This window comes from Drosophila persimilis, unplaced genomic scaffold (assembly GCF_003286085.1).
Source record: "Drosophila persimilis strain 14011-0111.01,24,50 unplaced genomic scaffold, DperRS2 tig00000124-arrow-pilon, whole genome shotgun sequence".
Taxonomy (NCBI): domain Eukaryota; kingdom Metazoa; phylum Arthropoda; class Insecta; order Diptera; family Drosophilidae; genus Drosophila; species Drosophila persimilis.
The window spans coordinates 1526613-1543709 of record NW_020825294.1 but is presented as its reverse complement, the minus strand read 5'-3'; the positions used below and the strand labels follow the sequence as shown (position 1 = coordinate 1543709).

Below are 17097 nucleotides of genomic sequence, written 5' to 3'. Positions count from 1 at the left end.
AGGATTACTAGCTAGCTAAGACCTTCAGCCCTACGCGAATAATTTTATCCGATTGATGAATCAATTTTCTACAAGAAATGCTAATTTTAAGAGCTCCTTGTTATTGTATTGTGTCGAAAATTAAAAAAAGACTTGCGTATGGTTATTAATCAAATCAAAGCGTACAATTTTCAGTTCCTTTTGTTTGAGTGATCTACAACACGCCAAAAAAATATACCTATGCGATCATTCCGTACTATCGAGTACATGTATATCGGATAGTCGCCATTCGAACAGAAAAAGAACCATCAAGTGAACCAATCGATAGTTCCAGCACATCTCTAGCTCGTTTAGGTAAATAGGAAAACAAATCGAAGTTTTTAAACAAAAAAGTAGAAAATGAGCAATAGCGAGGACTCCCAGCAATATATAACCGACATGATGGTCAAGGAAGAGGACGAGGCATCGGGTGGTAAGCGAGAGTCTGTTTTTGCATGCTTTTGTCTTGTATTTTGTACAAAATCGCTTTTCTTTCCGCAGACGAATCGGACAAACAGGATAATGGAATTATGCTGCGGGAACAGGACCGCTTCCTGCCCATCTGCAATATTATCAAAATCATGAAGGTACCCGTGCCGCAGAATGGTAAAATCGCGAAAGACGCACGGGAGTGCATCCAAGAGTGCGTCTCCGAGTTCATATCCTTCATCAGCAGCGAGGCCATCGAGCGTAGTGTCGCGGAGAATCGCAAGACGGTCAATGGGGATGATTTGATAGCGGCCTTTGGCAATCTGGGCTTCGACAATTATGTGGAACCGCTGCAAATATACTTAAACAAGTACCGCGAGGTTAGCGGGGTCCATAATTTCTGTTTCTCTAATTCTTTATTGATGGTTTCTCTGTTGCAGTCAAATAAAGCGGATCGGAATCTGTTTATGGACACGAACTTTGCCCAGAACGAGGATGGTTCCACGACAAACGAGGGTGCAAAGCCGTAGCTTTTACAGTACTTTTTGTAACTATAGTTAGTTTTTTTATCCACAACAGGGTGTCAGGGGGGAAAACACATACACATAGGATTGATTCAATTATTCGGTTGCCACTTTTTGGTTGCAATCACTCCCTTACGCCACCCCATTCCCCTTCCACGGAGCGCAGATCATAGTCACAAGTCAAGTTTTACTTTACTACATAGCTTAAAAGTTTCATTTTTTGTCCACGATATATATGTATATATATATATTTAGAAAAACACCAAATATTTGTGTTGGGGTCGCCTACAGGTTTACACACATACATACATACGATACATATATGCTCAAAGGTATTACATAGTAGTTTATATATATGTATATGGAAATGACAACGCAATCTTTCACAGAATAAAATGTGTGTGGTATATGTATTAAAATTAATAACGAATAACTTAAGGAACATGTTTTGTGTTGTGTGTTGTTTGTTTTTATGGCATTTTGCTTTCCATCTGCCATTTCAATCCCGTTTTCAGGAGATATATGTATAACGCATTAAAATACTAAATGATAATAAATCCACGATTGAAAACTAGACAATGTGTGATGTGTGTGGTGGCCACTGGGTGTACACAAAATGTACGAGTAATGTCTATCAAATGTTACACCTAAAAACTAGTTGAAACTGATTTCATGTTCTGTTTCGTTTCGTTTCTACACCAATGACAGGACCTGATTGTCCATGGGTTCATCCTTCACGCATACACTGTAGGCAGGATTTATGGCACAATCGTTAAGGAATATATTTGTATCATTGTGATTCAAATGCAGCGTGGGCGCCGCCTCTGGCTTTAGGAGACCCGCCTCTGCAAAACAATATGGCTCAAAGTGTTTACAGCAAATGTGCTTGGATATATCCCACTTGGGTATCGTTTCGATCTTCAGATTGTAGCACCATTTGGCGCGCTGATTCCGGTTAGCGGGAAAATTAAGCATCGGCAGCAGGGGTGCTTTCTCCGCGCCACAAACAATGCACTGTACGGCCTCGTGGACAGGTAGATGGGCGGAGCAAATGTGCTTGCCGCGATACCTTTGCATATCCGTGACCCTTAATGCCTGGCACCACTCCTTCAGGAGTTTGGGATCTGCAAAAACATTCAATAAAGATCGGGTGACCATCAGGATTTGCTATATTTACTTACTGCTGGGAAACTTGTGCAGCTTCACATCCGCCACATCATAGGTACAATCTGCCATACAGCATTTGGGACCAGCTGTCGGTGGAGCCATCACTGGCTTTACATCGCCCGTGGGTCCCAGATGCCTGGTGGGAATGGCATTGCGCATCAGACGACGCACTCCGATCAGCTCCGGCTCAAAGTGGCGGCTGCAGATGAGTCTCGTGTTGCGCTGTGACTCCTTGAACTTCATGCCCGTGGCCAGCTCCCAGTTGCGGATGGAGTTGACTTTGTTGGGCAGTCGAAACAGCTTGATGCCCTCGCCGCGAGGACTGCGACAGTAGGGAAGACAGCATTGTTTCACCTTCCATGGTGGCGCCTGGCCGGGAGGCCAGACGGCATCCAGCCGCGAGCGACGACGCTTCTTGGCGATGGGCTCCTGGTCGTCTGTCTCCTCATCCTCGTCCTCCTGCAGGCCATCCTCATCATTCCCATCGCTCTCACCTTCTGCCTCCGGCTCCGCCTCCGCCTCATCGCTATCGATGCCATTGATCTCTCCTCCCTGTCCACTAGCAAACATCTGGCACTGCTCGTTCGTATAGATGTCCTCGGGCACATTGTCTCCCAGCTCTAGCGTGGGAACTGCCCAGGGCCGCAGCTTCCGCAGCCGTATGCAATGCGGTTCAAAGTGCACGCTGCAGACCATAAACTTCCAGGGTCGCTTCTCATCGTAGCGTATGCGCAGATTGTGCATCCATCGCTGTTGGTGCTCCTGCGATCGGGGGAACTTGTAGATGTGGACGCCGTGCTTCGATCTCTGGCGCTGGCAATGCATCAGCGAGCACTTGTCGTAGCCAGATCTCACCGGATTGAACGCCACCCTACCCTTCGATGGCAAACGGAGTTCCGTTTTCCAGCCGCCATTGGGGACTCCAAGATTTATCTTTGGCTTCTGTTGCTGTTCTTCCTGATCTTCGTATAGCTGCATCTCTGGCTCCAGGCAGAGCATGTCATCCTCCTCCTCCATTCCATCTTCCAGCTCCTCAGTCTTGAACTTCTTCTCCCCCATGGCCTGCATGGTGGGATATCTATCTCCAGTGGTGCTTCTCTGAGCCTCAGATTTCCTCTCCATCTTCTCCATTTTTTCAATCTTTATGTTTATGGCCTCAAAGTCGCTGTCAAAGAGTTCGCCGGGTGCCCGTGGACCAAGCTTCAGGGTGGGCACACTGCCATGCAGCAGCCGCATATTGACCATACACACGGGATGGAAGTGGGCGCTGCAGATGCGATAGCGCCAGCGGTACTCCGGATCGAACGGCACCTGTGTGTTGTGCTGCCATTTGGTGCAGATCCACGACGAGTGCGGGAACTTGTGTAGCGTCATATTCTCGCTGGTCAGATGGTTCGAACATCCCTCGATCTGGCAGAATTTGCTCGACTTACGCGGCGGCGACGGACGTGGAACGCATATCTGCGCAACCTTTCCAATGGATCGCTCCAATGTATGGCCATTATGGGCTGGCGCATCGTCCAATTGCAGCTGCGCAAACTCATTCTGATGGATAGTCTCTGGAACACGCGGCCCCAGCAGCAGAGTGGGCATCGATCCCCTCCTGAGCCTCGAACCATTGAGGCACTGCCTGTCGAAGTGATGGCTGCAGACGCGTATCCGCCATTTATCCTCTATCTCCACGTGAATGTTGTACAGCCACTTCCCGGCCGCCTCCGTGGAGCTGGGTAGCTTGTGCAGCTTCAGATTCCCGTCAAGGTCCTCGAGCGACACGCGACATCCCTCGACACTACACTTGTGGGCACTGTACTGATGGCGGAAACGTTTGTTCGGAGAATATGTGTTGGCAGAGGTATCCGCAGGGTATTCATTCTTCTCGTAGCTATCCAGCTTCTCGACATGGCTCACCTCTAGGAGCACCTCCAGGGCGGGCATTTCCATTGGATCTTGTGTTGGAAAGTCTTGAGAGAGTTCTTGAGAGTCCAGTGTGCTCTCATTTATCAGCAATTCCGACTCCGTTTGTGACTCGTCGTCGTGGGGTTCCATCTTCACATAGGGTTCCATTAGTAGTCCATCTGCCTGCTCTTCCGTCTTCGGCGTCTGCTCTTCCAATTTCATTCTCTGTTTCATTTCCTGCCACTCCTCCTTGGTGGGATTCTGGTGGAGCACCTGCCCGGGCTGCGCCTCTGGCAGATGGAGCGTTGGCACGCTCCAGGGATAGCATTTTTTGCCCTCGAACAGGCAGTTGGCCTCAAAATGTTTGCTACACAGCTTCGTCATGTAAATTTCGTGCTCGTTCAGCCGCAGCTGGGCATTCTCCACCCACATCCGAAGGATCTCCCTCCGCCGGGGTATGCCGTGCATCGGACCCCCATCCCGCGGCTGCAAATGACGACAGCCCTGTACCGCACACAAGAAGCGCCGCAGATACGCCAACTGACGGGCGTGCTCGTAGTTCTTGTCCAGCAGTAGATTCGGTCCGTGTTCTGGGAAGCTCTGTTCGCTGTGCTCGTACATAATGATGTAGTGTAGGGCACAGAGCTTTAGCACTGAGGAGCCATCCTCACCGCTGGCAGGGATGGCCATGTGCTGCTGCCAGGACTCGCGCAGTGGCCCATCGCTGGGCAGATCGTAGGTCGTGCGATTCGTGTTGGCCTTGTGACACTCCTCGTAGCAATCGGGATAGCAACAATCGGTGAGTCTCTTGTGAACCTTCTTCCACAGCGATCCCTTGTCGGAGCGATAAATGTCTGGATGCGAGTGTCCCAGCTCTAGGGTGGGCATAGCTCCCCTGCGCACGTTCTGGCCATCGTAGCAGCTCTCCTCAAAGTGCATGTGACACACTCTCAGCGTCCCGATGCGCTGCTCCTTGGGCACTTCGAGGCGGAAGTTGTGCAGCCACTTTTCATACAGGACTCGCCACTTGGGAAATTTGCTAAACTGCAGATCCTCCTCCTTCCGATTGGTGCGTCCACAGCCGGGCACACAGCACTCGCACTCCTCAGGGAAGTCCTGGAAGGTCTGGGGATTGGGCAGTAGTTCCAGCGGTTCGTTGTGTCCCAGGTGGAGGGTTGGCACTGAGCCCGCGTGCAGTAATTTGTGTTCATTCACGCAATGCGCCTCGAAATGTCGATCGCAGATGTAGTGCTCGCCCATCAGCTCTATCGGATGCATCCACAGATTGTGGGCCCACACATCCCGTACACGATTCTTTTTTGGCACCTTGAACAGCAGTCCTTTTTCAGAGTTATCCGTAGAGCAACCCCTTACCAGACAACGGAGCAGCAGGCCCTCTGTTTTCACGTTCTCTGCGAGTGTGGCCACGGGTACGGCGTCCTCGCGCAGGTCTCCCGTCTCCGGATCAAAACAGTCGGCTGCAAAGTGCGACTGGCAAACCAGGAAGCCATGACTGCTGGCCTGCATGGAGCGATGCTTGAGATTCGTGGCCCACCTGCGCGCCATGGCAATGTCGCTGGGATACTTGTAGAAGCGTACACCATCTCCTTTCGGCTGGAAGCAGCTCAACACGGCGCAGTAGTTGGCCCGAATGAACTCCATGGCCTGCTCCGTTTCCTGGCTGTTGGCTATGTTCCCATTGTGTCTGGCATTTGGTATGACATGCCCATCGTGGCCCAGCCTCAGTGTGGGCACGGCCCAGCTCCTGAGCTGCGTTTGGTTAATGGCGTCCGCCTCGAAATGAAGCTGGCACACAAACAGGTTCTGGATGTCCACGAGTCCCGGTTTTTGCTGGGTATTAACCAGCCACTTGAGCAGTGCCGGTTCGGCGGTGGGAAAGCGGTACAGCCGCTGGGATCTCGCGTACTCTCCGCAATCGGAGACGCAGCAGATTCTGTTTTTCAGGCGGGGACTGGAGCTGGCGCTCAGGCAGGGACTGCTCTGAGAAGATGTGCCCCAAGTGCCTCGAGGTCGGAGGACAGGACCCTGTTCCGTCTTGATGTGCAGGGGGATGGAGAGACTCAGGCTGGAGATTCTCCCACAGTGCGATTTCTCCTGCTTCACGGGATTCTCGAGGATCTCCTGTGTAGGATAAATAAATAACATTTAGCCCACTGTACAGTCCATCCATCACCACCTCCTGTGTATTAGAGTAGGAGAAGCCCATTGTCATTTAAAATTCATGTAGGATCATATTAGAATAAGATTACGTACTCGTACTCTTCCCCCTAGCCATAGGAACACACGTAAATTGGAGTCCTGCCTGAATCCACAGTATTGTATGCGTAGAATCGCAAAATGCTTTCGATCATTACGATTCCTGCCTTCAGTCACCCTTCGGATCTCCCCGAATCACTAAAAGTGCGGCGGATTAAAGTCTTTGAAATGACTCGGAACTTAATACGGACTTTGTGTGCCTTCGGCTATGCACATTCTTCTTCTTGCTCACTCTATCTACTAGAAAATCAAATAAAGAGTGAGCGAGAATAAAAAACCGAAATTTCCGGATCTGACACAATGAGAACTAGGGGGAACCCGATATATAGTCAGTATCTCCTCCGCCAGACGGCGCTAACATTGAACGACAAGGGGTGTGTGCGAGAGAGACAGAAAAATCTGTAGGGCTTTGCGTAGCCAGATCAAATAGATTTGTTCCATTTGGTTATAATACAAATCCGATCTGATCTAGGTTCGAAAATCTTCCCGTACCTTTCAAATTGTGGATGCTGCAGATTTACGTTTTTTGTGGGGGCGCAAGGGGGCGGGGTGAAATTTTGAAATACACTTGTGCAGGAACGATATCACAGGACATTAAGTGACAGGCAAAGCCGAACATGAAACGTGTTTGTTGGAGAGAGAATGAAATTGTTGTCTTCGTTCTGGGTATAACAATTATGCGATCTGGTTCAGATTCTGCAGTCTAGAAGATACAGTCATTCTCTGAAATTCTGTGTTTTTAATTTTCTCCTGACTTCAAAAATGTGGATGCCATAGATTTTCGTGATTGGTTCGGGCGAATTTTTGAAATACACTTGTAACAGTGACATATCACAGAAGTCTGGAGAAAAAAGGTCGTTGCTCTAGCTCTTAGTGGTCTCCGACCACTAGGCGCTCATAGGGACGTACAGACAGACAGACGGTCAGATAGATTCGGCTCTATCGACTCGGCTACTGATGCTAATATACCTCTGTTCAAATGAGTAGCGGGTATAAAGATGACGATGCCTGCTTCGTTCAGTCTGTTTTCGGCCAAATAAAGATCACCCAAGAGCCACTTTTCGCCTTTAACATACCTGCTTCAGGGGCATCTCTGGGATCTCCTGCTTGGCGGTATTTTGGTAGATCTCTCCGTCGTGATTTAGCTGGAGCGTAGGTATGGCCCAGGTCTGCGGGCGCACGCCATTCAAGCAGAACGCCTCAAAGTGCAACAGACAAATGCGGTAGCTGAAATGCAAGGAGCGATCGTAGGAGATCCTGGTGTTGTGCAGCCACTTGGCCAGCAGTTCCGCGTCCCGTGGCAGCTTTGTCAAATGCGTATCCTGCTTGTACTTGGAGCCACATCCCTGCACCGAGCACTGAAACTTCAGCGAGATGGAGGCCTGATCATAGATACCCTGCAGTCGCTCGAGCACCGCTTCGGGTACATCTCCTGGTAGATCCACCTCCTCGTACAGCTGCAGAAAGTGCAGGCCACACAGACGCCCCTGGCTGTCCGGCGGCAGCCGCACATACGACAGCCAGGCCGCTCGAACGGCCTCATTGTCGGGCAGATCGTAGCAGATCTTGCGATTGGGCGGACACGAGGGCCACAGGCATCCCGGCAGCGTGCTCTCGCTGTTCTTAAAGATATTCGGACTGGAGTGCCCAAGCTTGAGGGTCGGAACGGCCATCTTCACTGGGGCTCCGTTCTCGATTTGATGCGGCTCAAAGTGCTCCATGCACAGGCGAAAGTCACGAAGATCCGAATCGGGATTGACAGATGGTAGCTTCAGGTTGTGCTGCCATTTTTTCAGCATCCTTTGGTCCTGGGGCAGCGGCTGAAAGTGCCCGCCCGGGCCGTAGCCCTCCACATTGCCACAACTGGAGAGGCAGCATATCTTTGGCTTAGTCTCCACCTCCATCTCCATCTGCATCTGCTCCTCCGTCTTGATCGCTGCTGGAACTGGACTCTCCGACACTTTCCTCTTGCGGCAGTGTTTCAGGCTCCAAAGCCGAAAAACCGAATGCTGTGGCATTTCGTCGGGGAAGCTGCTGGTGGCGGCCGCCGCTGCTGCCTGAGGCCTCTCTTGGCCGTTGCAGCTGTAGCGCAGTGGCACATCGTGACCCACATTGAGGGTGGGCACCGCATTTTGTTTGAGTTTTCGCGTGCCCAGAACATCGGACTGGAAGTGTTCGATGCAGACGCGACCAATGCAGCTCGAGGGATCCATTTGGAGGTTGGCGCACCACTTGAGCAGCAGCTGCTGGTCCTTTGGAAAGCCAAATGTGCTCAGCAGATACATGGCGGAGCGTTCCTTGCGGCAGTGTTTGAGGCAGCAGATGGGATCCACGTTATTCGGACGCTTCTCTCGGCGAGGCACTACTGCGAGAGGTCTTTCCCATGGTTTCGGCACGCGAAGGACTGCTGCTGCTGCTACGTTGGGTGGTGTATCAGGCAAGAGAGTTTCTGCCTCCTCCTCTTCCTCCTCATCCTCCTCTCTGGCATCGTCTGCTTCCTCGTGGCTGTTGTCATCGTCGCTGGGATGCTCTGCATACGTCTCCACCAGCTCCAACGGATCAAAATAGTTGCCTGGATCCTCGTCGTCATCCTCATCGCCCAGCTGCTCTGCTCCCTCGGGCGTGTCATCCTCGTGTTCATCCTTCTCCTCATCATGGTTTTCCTGCTGCTCTTCTTCGGGGTTCTCCTCTTCCTCCTCATCATCCTCGCGCTCCTCTTCGTCCAGAACTTCCGTTTTGGGTGTCACCAGAGGCGATGCCGGCGGACTGCCAGCCTCCTCTTCGGCCACTCCAGCCTTTATAGCCTCATTGTCGTACATCAAAGCCTCCTCATGGCCCAGTTTTAGCGTGGGTACTGCTCCCGTCTTCAACTTCAGTTTGCCCCTCACCTGCGGCTCAAAGTGATCCGCACAGATCCTGCCACGACACTGATCCAGCGATAGTCTGAGATTTGCGCGCCACTTCTCGAGGAGATCCTCGCTTCGCGGATAACGATACGTGCGCAAATCATTGTCAATGCTCCGCCGCTTGCGGCAGTGGCCCAGCGCACAGGTGGGCGTAAAGAAGCCGGGTATATTCTTGGGATTCTCGTATATAGGCTGTTCTTGGTGGCCCAACTGCTGTGTGGGCATGGCCCATCCCCTAAGATGCTTTCCATCGATGCAGCGCCTGTTGAAGTGTGCGCTGCAGACGCGTGTGGTTTTGTCCACTTCGTCGGGCTCCAGGCGCAGATTGTGGCGCCACTTGAGGTGCTGTTGCTTGCCCGTGGGGAAGGGAAAGAGACGTGCCCCATGCTCCAAACGACTGCGTCCACACGTGTGCACACAGCACTTAATATCCCCCAGAGATTTCTTAATCTTTACCTGCAAGCAAAGGGAGTTTAAGCCAAAAGCATTTCGAGATTCATTCCTAGTTTTAACCTGTGTAAAATTGGTCCTTATGTCGGGCTTTATGTCCTGCTCCTCCGTCTCTGGTAACTCCTGTTTGATGGTCACATTGTTCAATCCTCTTAGCAGACGACGGGGACGCCCAAACAGATTGCTCTGCAGATCTTCCGGATTCACCTTGAACAGATCCTCCGTTTCCTCGTGGCCCAGCTCCAGAGTGGGTATGGAACCAATGTTCAGACGCGTCTTGCCAATGCACATGTCCTCGAAATGCGCATTGCAGATCTTGTATTTCTCGCGCTCCTTGAAGCACAGATGCTCCAGGCGGAGGTTGTGGCGCCAGCGCTGAAACAGATCCGCATCCTTGGGGAAGCTGTTCATTTGCACCTCATCGAAGCGGCGAGTCTTCCCGCAGGTTGGAACAATGCACTTGAACACGGGATCCACGTAGCGTTCCTCCGGCTTGGGGTTGAGTATGAGCTCGATCTGGGAATCATCGTGGCCGAGCTGCATCGTGGGTATGGCCCACTTATACAGATGTTTGGGTCCAATGCAATCGGCATCGAAATGCTTGTTGCAGATCCGCACACCGAGGCAGTCGACGGGATTCATCTTGAGGTTGTTGCACCACTTCCACAGCATGTCGTCGTCGTCCGTGGGGAAGCGGAAGAGCCGCACTTCGGGCTGTTCCTTCGACGATTCACAGCCCTCCACAGCGCAGTGCTCATCGGCAAAGGCCTGCGCTTCATTCGGGAAGATATCATCATCGTCATGTCCCAACTCCAAAGTGGGAATGGCCCCGGCGCTCAGCCTTCGACCGTTGAAGGAGTGCGTCTCAAAGTGCCGCGAGCAGACGCGATACTGGCTCCTCATGGCCGCCCTTGGGCGTGTCCTTATATTGTGCATCCATTTCCTCAGCTGCGTGGGGCTGTGAGGCAGACGGAAGAGCTGCACGCCCTGGGCTCTGGTCTTCCTGCAGCTCTCCACAATGCATACCCGCTGCAGGCACAGCTTGTTGGCCTTCAGCTTGGCCGGATTCTGGTAGATCTTGTGGCCAGCGGGTGAGTTCAAGTCCAATGTGGGCACCGCCAGCGGCACCGGGCACTTTTTACTCAAAACATGCGGCTCAAAGTGGGCGGAACATACCCGCCGCTGGGCACTTCCCACCTGCGGCACCTGCAGATTGTGTGCCCACTTGGCCAGCGTCGAGCGATTCAGCTTGGGGAAGCGATACAGCTGGACATTGTGAAGGGCACGCACCTTGCGGCAGTGCGGCAGACAGCAGCGAGGCACCCACGTGGGCTTTGTCACCGGAACCTTCTGTTTGATGTGCGTCCTTCGCTTGTACAGCATCGAATGCTCGGGATTCTCGTACAGATTCTCAATGTTTCCAGCCAGATTGAGCGTGGGTATGGCCCACGGACGCATCCGCTTGCCAATGCAGTGGGCCTCAAAGTGCAGATTGCATATCCGCATGTTCGTGAGGGCAGCGGCCTCCGTTTGCAGATTGTGCGCCCATTTGGCCAGCACCGAAGTATCCTCCGGCGGACGATACAATTTGATGTCATCCACACTCGGGTTCCGTTTGCACGTCTCCACACAGCACTCGCCCTGCTCCTCGCCATTGTTGGGGGCCGTGGGACGGGCATAGAACTCGGCCACCTGCTCGGGCGTCGGCAGCTTATAGGCAATGTCGTCGTGGCCGAGGATCAGAGTGGGCACAGCCCACTTCTCCAGTCTCTTGTTGCGCAGACAACGATCCTCAAAATGCACCTCGCAGATGGCATCGTTGAAGAGTTTGCTGCCATCGGGTACTGTCCGCTGCAGATTCGCACACCACTTGGTGAGCAGCGCCACATTGCTGGGGAAACGATGGAGGTTGGCATGGTCTCTGTCGCGATTCCGTTTGCACACGGCCACACAGCAGGTCTCTCGGATGTTCAGCTTCTTGATCACATCCGGATTGCGGTGAATGTCTTCATCCTCGTGCCCCAAATGGAGTGTGGGCACGGCGAACGGACGCATGCAGCCGCCAATGCAGTATGGTTCAAAGTGCAGGCTACAAATCCTCATGCCCTTGTGCATCTTGTCCTCGGGTATCTTCAGATTGTGGCACCACTTGCGCATCTGCTCTGGCCTCCGCGGTATCGTGTGGAATGTGATGTTCTCGCTGTTGTGCCGCTTGCTCTCGCAGCTTGGCACGCAGCACACATCCATGCAGTCGCTGGCATTCATCCCGCCGGAGGAGCCACCCGCAGACAGGTTCAAATACGAGGCACTCATCTCGGGGTCCACATAATGAGAGGCCGAACTGGCGGAGGAGGATGTGGAGGCCGCCGAATGGCGTTGATAGGATTTGCTATGCATGGGCTGATGCTGCTGCTGCAGGGACGAATGATGATGCGACAGCTGCTGCGACGTCTGCTGTTGCTGGAGAAGCTGGTGACTGCCGCCATGTTGTCCAGTGGGAGATGGCGGTGGCCACAGTTCGTTCTCATAGATATTAAAGGTGTCATTGTGACCCAAATGCAATGTGGGAACGGCACCTACGGAACGGGAAGGGGTGCTTTAGAGGGGTATTCACTGAATATATATCACCCCTTAACTCACCTGGCGACAGCTTTCTTAGACCCAGAGCTTCCTTGATAAAATGCGCACTGCATATTTTGTGATTCTTGCCACGATACACGCCCGGATCCAGCCTTAAATTATAGCACCAACGTCGCAGGAGCACCTCGTCTCTGGGGAAACGATACAGCGACATGTTAAAGTCCGAGGAGCGGCTGCGGCGACAAAAGTTCAGGCAGCAGCGCTTCTCCTCCACATACAAATTCTTGGGATTGTCATGGATCTTGCCGTACTGCGCTCCCAGATGGAGGGTGGGCACGGCCCACGGCTTCAGTCGGAACTTGCCAATACAGCGATCCTCAAAGTGTCGGCTGCAAAAGTGACGCGGCTCCTTGGCCTGCACTGGCAGGCGGGCGTTCTGGCACCACTTGATCAGGCTCTTGATGTCCTTGGGGAAATTGTAGAACTTCAGATTGCTCTCCCCCCGCTGGCTGGTGCAGTGCGGCATGCTGCAGCGTGCCACCTCTCCAGTGGTAAAAGTGTTGGTTAACTCACGGTTCTGGTACAGATTGGCCACATCGTCGTGCCCCAGATTGAAGGTGGGCACCGCCCAATAGCACAGCGAATACCGATTGATACAACGCTTCGGGAAGTGCATGCTACAGATGCGAAATGTCGCATAGCTCGCCGCTGGTATGTGGAACATCTTGAGGTTGTGTAGCCACTGATTCAGATACTTTTCATCCTTTGGAAACGTAAAGAACTGTAGCGTTGGACTGGTGCTTTTTCTGACGCCGCACAGGGGCACACAACACAGGGCATCCTCGGAGTCGTCCAGCGTTGAGGAGTGAGCCTGTGGTCCGGCCAGTGCTCCGCCATGGATGGAGCTGTCGCTGCCATAGGCATTGTTGTAGCTGCTGTTGTCCTGATGGCTGTAAGAGGACTCGCTGGTGGAGTTGCTGTAGCTACGCTCTAGCTTCACGCTCACCTCGCTCTTCAGCGAGGCGGAGGAAGAGGAGGCCGCAGCAAACATGGCCGCAGTCCCATCGGCATTTGCCTGGCGCTGTTGCAACAGAGAGCTCAAGGCAGCTGTGGCTGGCAAGGCTGAGGGATTGGAAGGCGTTGCCTTGTGCAGTGGTGCAGTGGGTACTGTAACAAGAGCAGGCACTTTAGTATTACACTCACTTTAAGGCTTGAATCTTCTGGTCAACTTGCTTTCCATGGTGGCCATATGGCAGTCCTGCAGTTTGTAATTCCCCTGGCTCGTAGCAAGCTGCTGCTGTTGATTGGTATAGTACTTGCCGCAAAAGTATGGAGCCGACAGTCGATGCTCATGCAATTCGACGGCTGTTTGATACCACAAACGGCAGATGGGACAGTCGTAACGCTGCTGAAACTTGTGTTGCGGCAAGTGGGCATACAGCTGTTCCCGCGTGGCAAAGGTTCCAGAGCACATCTGCAGGAATACCCATTAAATATATCGAATATTGAATACCCTCTGGCGGGCGCGTCTACTCACATTACAAACAAATCTCTCATACTCGTGCTGCATGTACTCGTGCGATTCGCACTCGGCTATCGTATCGAAATGCTTGCCGCAGTATTTGTGGCAAAAGAACTTGTCTGCACGATGCAGTTGCTTGTGGCGCTGCAGCTCTTCAGTGGTCATGAAGGACATGGGGCATATGTTGCACTTGAAATCGTACTCCTGAATGCCACAACTGCTCTCGGCCACATGCCTCAGATAGGATTGCTTCTTGAAGAAGACCTCCTTGCAGCGCTGGCAGATGGGCAGACTCTCCGCTGAACGATCTGTCGTTTGCTGTTGCTGGGCTTTTCGACGTGCAAAGCTGCTGCTGCTATTGCTGCTGGAAGTCTAAAATGATAGATATAAGGTAGGCATAAGTATGGAATAAATATAATAATAAACCAACCTTTCCGTAAGTCTCATCCTTGACGGTTAGCTCGACTTTGGGGCTTAGCATATCGCCGCTGAATTCGTTGTACTTGTTAAAATCAGCAAAGGGCGTATTGTCATCAATATAGTTGGACTTGTAGGGATGTTCATCCATGGGTTCCGCTAAAGTGAGTATAAAGAATAGAGATTCGCTTATTTCTTATTCGATTCGGTGAACTTCTAAAAAGGATTCTTTTTTAAAATTTATAATAAGAAGCACATTTTTCGTGGGTTCCGCTACAGAGATTATAGAGAATACTTTATTTCTTATTTGATTGTATGCACTTTCTAATAGGATTTCGTGTCAAATATACTTAAGAAATTAATAAGAAATGTTAAGTAAAAATATCTGTATAGGGCTTTGCGCACAAGAAAAATGTCTGTACCTTTTGTTTTCGGTTTCTATGGTAGCCACAAAACCCGAATATAACTCTCCCTTACAAATAGAAATTTAACTGCAAATCAATTCTCTTACAATGATTTTGCATAGAAATTTCTAGAAACTATTAATTATATATTTGCTTCTATTAAATCAGCGATGATATCTTTAATCCGAAAAACTTTGAATTCACATACGATTTGATGCATCCCTAATGACAACATTTTCTCTGTTTGCCCATCAATTATGGCTGATGCCCCGCCCAAATGGTTATTGATAGATAGGAAACGACAGTCGGGAGAGAGGAGAGAGGCGGTAACAATATTATAGGTTAGTCTTACATAAGAATCCGACTTGAAAGAGCTGCTGCACCAAGACTTACACATAGACACAACCTCAACCCATTTCAATTCCATTCCTCATTCCAGAGAGCAAAAGATATCTATGTGCATACTTTTAATATTGAGAATTCGCCGTGCCATACTGCTGGGTACTGCTGGGCCGGTAATACTATAAAGCATCTCTATACGGAGGTGGAGAGTATACATTTGCTAAATAGAGATACATACAGACAGAAAGACAGACAGAACTCGGGGACAGACACACAGAGGCACAGAACGAGGCAAACAGAGATACAGAGACCCCGTCCGTAAGTAGACGAGCGACTGAACCGAAACCGAACAACCGAACGAAACAACGCGCAAAAACCTCAGCGAAACTCAACCAAACGCCAAACGTTTTATTGATTCCGACGCCAAAATGGAGCTGAAATTACGACTACTTATAGGAAAAATGGCCCCCTAAAGTACGAGTAATCTGTGTGTGTGTGTGTATGTGTGTGTATCCATATGAAAATGGATTTTGCGCTCAAGATTGTTCGGAATATCTTGTATTTTCTCTCCCCTATAATACCGTTAAGGATTCCCTAAGAGTTCTCTATAGTTTTTACTCACATTTTATTATCATATCTGGCGCTGGGGGCGGGGCCATCGGATTCTGTGGCTGCTGATACGCTGACTCCATGGGTTCGCTCTTTATGTACGGATAATATGTGCCGGACATTATATCATGTCCCATATAGGAGGAACGCTGATCCCCAAAGTTTTGCGACCTCGGGCCACCGCGATAATTGTCAATAAAGTTGGCCACATAATAATCTTGTGGAGCATCATTGAAGTAACGCCCATTGTTGTCGCCGAAGTTGGTGTTTGACTGTGGGCCACGATGGTTGTTGTCGAAGTTACGGAAATCGGAATTGAAATTAGAACTCACCGAATTCCGGTGGCCAAAGCTGGGGGAATCATTGTTGTCGGTACGACCAAAGTTCCTATATATATCGTTCGATAACGGTGTGGAGGTAGCGGCAAATGCGGAGGTAGCCGACGCATGGTACTGGGGTGGCGGTGGGGGGTAGGAAGCAACATGTGAGTACCAATTGCTGTGTGGCTGTTGTTGTTGTTGCTGCTGCTGCAACTGCTGATGGTTGTGGTGTTGTGTCTGATGGTAGTGCGGATGGGAATGTGGATTATGCTGTGACATTACGGACGGTATTTCAATCCTTCTTTGACAATGCAAATCGGATTTCTGCAGGTCCTTCAGTGCAGGGACAGGACAGGACAGGACAAGACAGGACAGGAATCGGCCCCGTGTTTTTGGGGCGAGCGCGTTTCCTCTCTTTTTTGCACGCTCTGTCTTATTGGCGTCTTTTATATACCAGTTTTTTTTTTCTTCTTCAATCTTCTGCGTCTGTGTGTATGTATCGAAATGTCATTATTGTTATTGGTCGCTTGCCGTTCTTCATGTGCACTCAATTATGTGGCACCTTACACATTGCCATCTTACTTGCTCTCGGGCAGTTAGAATTTTCAGATATTTAAGGCGCGCACTGGTTTTTAAATGGTTAAAAAACCATATTTTCCGTTTGTTTTTTAACGCGCCGAGACACTGCCAGTCAGTGTGACCGCGGATTTATCGCTGAAATATACCGTCCGACCCTCAGAAATATACCAAAATATACCGTCTCACTTTAAATATACCGTAAATATACTGACGAATTCAAATTCTATATTCCTCGACTTGAATATTCCGTCAAATATTACAAGCTATTTAGATATCTCAGCCCTGCCGACATAATTTTATCCATTTAATGAATCTATTTTCTACATGACTGGCTTTTTTTAAATACTTGATTTTGATTTTTTTGCCTCAATTTTGGTTCCTCAACAACAATATACCGTCTCGAATGATGAAAAACCGTACCTAGCCCACTTAAGCCCCTTCTATTTAAATAGTTAACTACTTGAGGTAAATGGCGGAAAATATACACGATTCTTAATTCTTCTTGTAGATTCATGCCATCTTTCCTCTGAACTTACGAAAAACCACTATATCTTTCACCTGAATTGCGCTAACATTATTAAATTTTCATTATTTTCGGTGCAAAATTGAAATACCCCCTTGGCTTATAATAGGTTAATCGTTCTCCTTCAAGGATTG

General features: G+C 50.4%; 2 protein-coding genes across 3 annotated transcripts; one reads left to right on the top strand and one right to left on the bottom strand.

The window, feature by feature from the left end:
- Positions 1 to 343: 343 nt before the first annotated feature.
- LOC6593898 (nuclear transcription factor Y subunit B-1) lies at positions 344 to 1394 on the top strand. The gene is made up of 3 exons (XM_002019041.2): positions 344 to 451; positions 520 to 827; positions 888 to 1394. Exons 1-3 carry the CDS (start codon positions 379 to 381, stop codon positions 975 to 977), a joined length of 471 nt encoding a protein of 156 aa, XP_002019077.1. The 5' UTR covers positions 344 to 378; the 3' UTR covers positions 978 to 1394.
- Positions 1353 to 16493, bottom strand: LOC6593900. Of its 2 annotated transcripts, XM_026987852.1 has the most exons (10): positions 15874 to 16493; positions 15555 to 15813; positions 14200 to 14345; positions 13785 to 14141; positions 13481 to 13721; positions 12308 to 13414; positions 9731 to 12243; positions 7388 to 9673; positions 2153 to 6176; positions 1353 to 2095 (listed from the first exon to the last, which is right to left on the bottom strand). In XM_026987852.1, exons 1-10 carry the CDS (start codon positions 16138 to 16140, stop codon positions 1665 to 1667), a joined length of 11631 nt encoding a protein of 3876 aa, XP_026843653.1. In that variant the 5' UTR covers positions 16141 to 16493; the 3' UTR covers positions 1353 to 1664. The 2 variants fall into 2 exon arrangements, with proteins under 2 accessions (XP_026843653.1, XP_026843652.1); XM_026987851.1 differs by having other exon boundaries at positions 15555 to 16493.
- Between the last annotated feature and the right edge of the window lie 604 nt (positions 16494 to 17097).

What these genes read in the sequence shown, in the direction of transcription:
- LOC6593898 (XM_002019041.2), top strand. Translation starts at nt 379, where the DNA reads ATGAGCAATAGCGAGGACTCCCAGCAATATATAACCGACATGATGGTC. An exon ending in AGAGGACGAGGCATCGGGTG is followed by an intron (nt 452 to 519) that starts GTAAGCGAGAGT and finishes TTCTTTCCGCAG; the next exon opens with ACGAATCGGACAAACAGGAT. An exon ending in ACTTAAACAAGTACCGCGAG is followed by an intron (nt 828 to 887) that starts GTTAGCGGGGTC and finishes TCTCTGTTGCAG; the next exon opens with TCAAATAAAGCGGATCGGAA.
- LOC6593900 (XM_026987851.1), bottom strand. Translation starts at nt 16,140, where the DNA reads ATGTCACAGCATAATCCACATTCCCATCCGCACTACCATCAGACACAA. An exon ending in AGGATGAGACTTACGGAAAG is followed by an intron (nt 14,142 to 14,199) that starts GTTGGTTTATTA and finishes CTATCATTTTAG; the next exon opens with ACTTCCAGCAGCAATAGCAG. An exon ending in TCTAAGAAAGCTGTCGCCAG is followed by an intron (nt 12,244 to 12,307) that starts GTGAGTTAAGGG and finishes CCCGTTCCGTAG; the next exon opens with GTGCCGTTCCCACATTGCAT.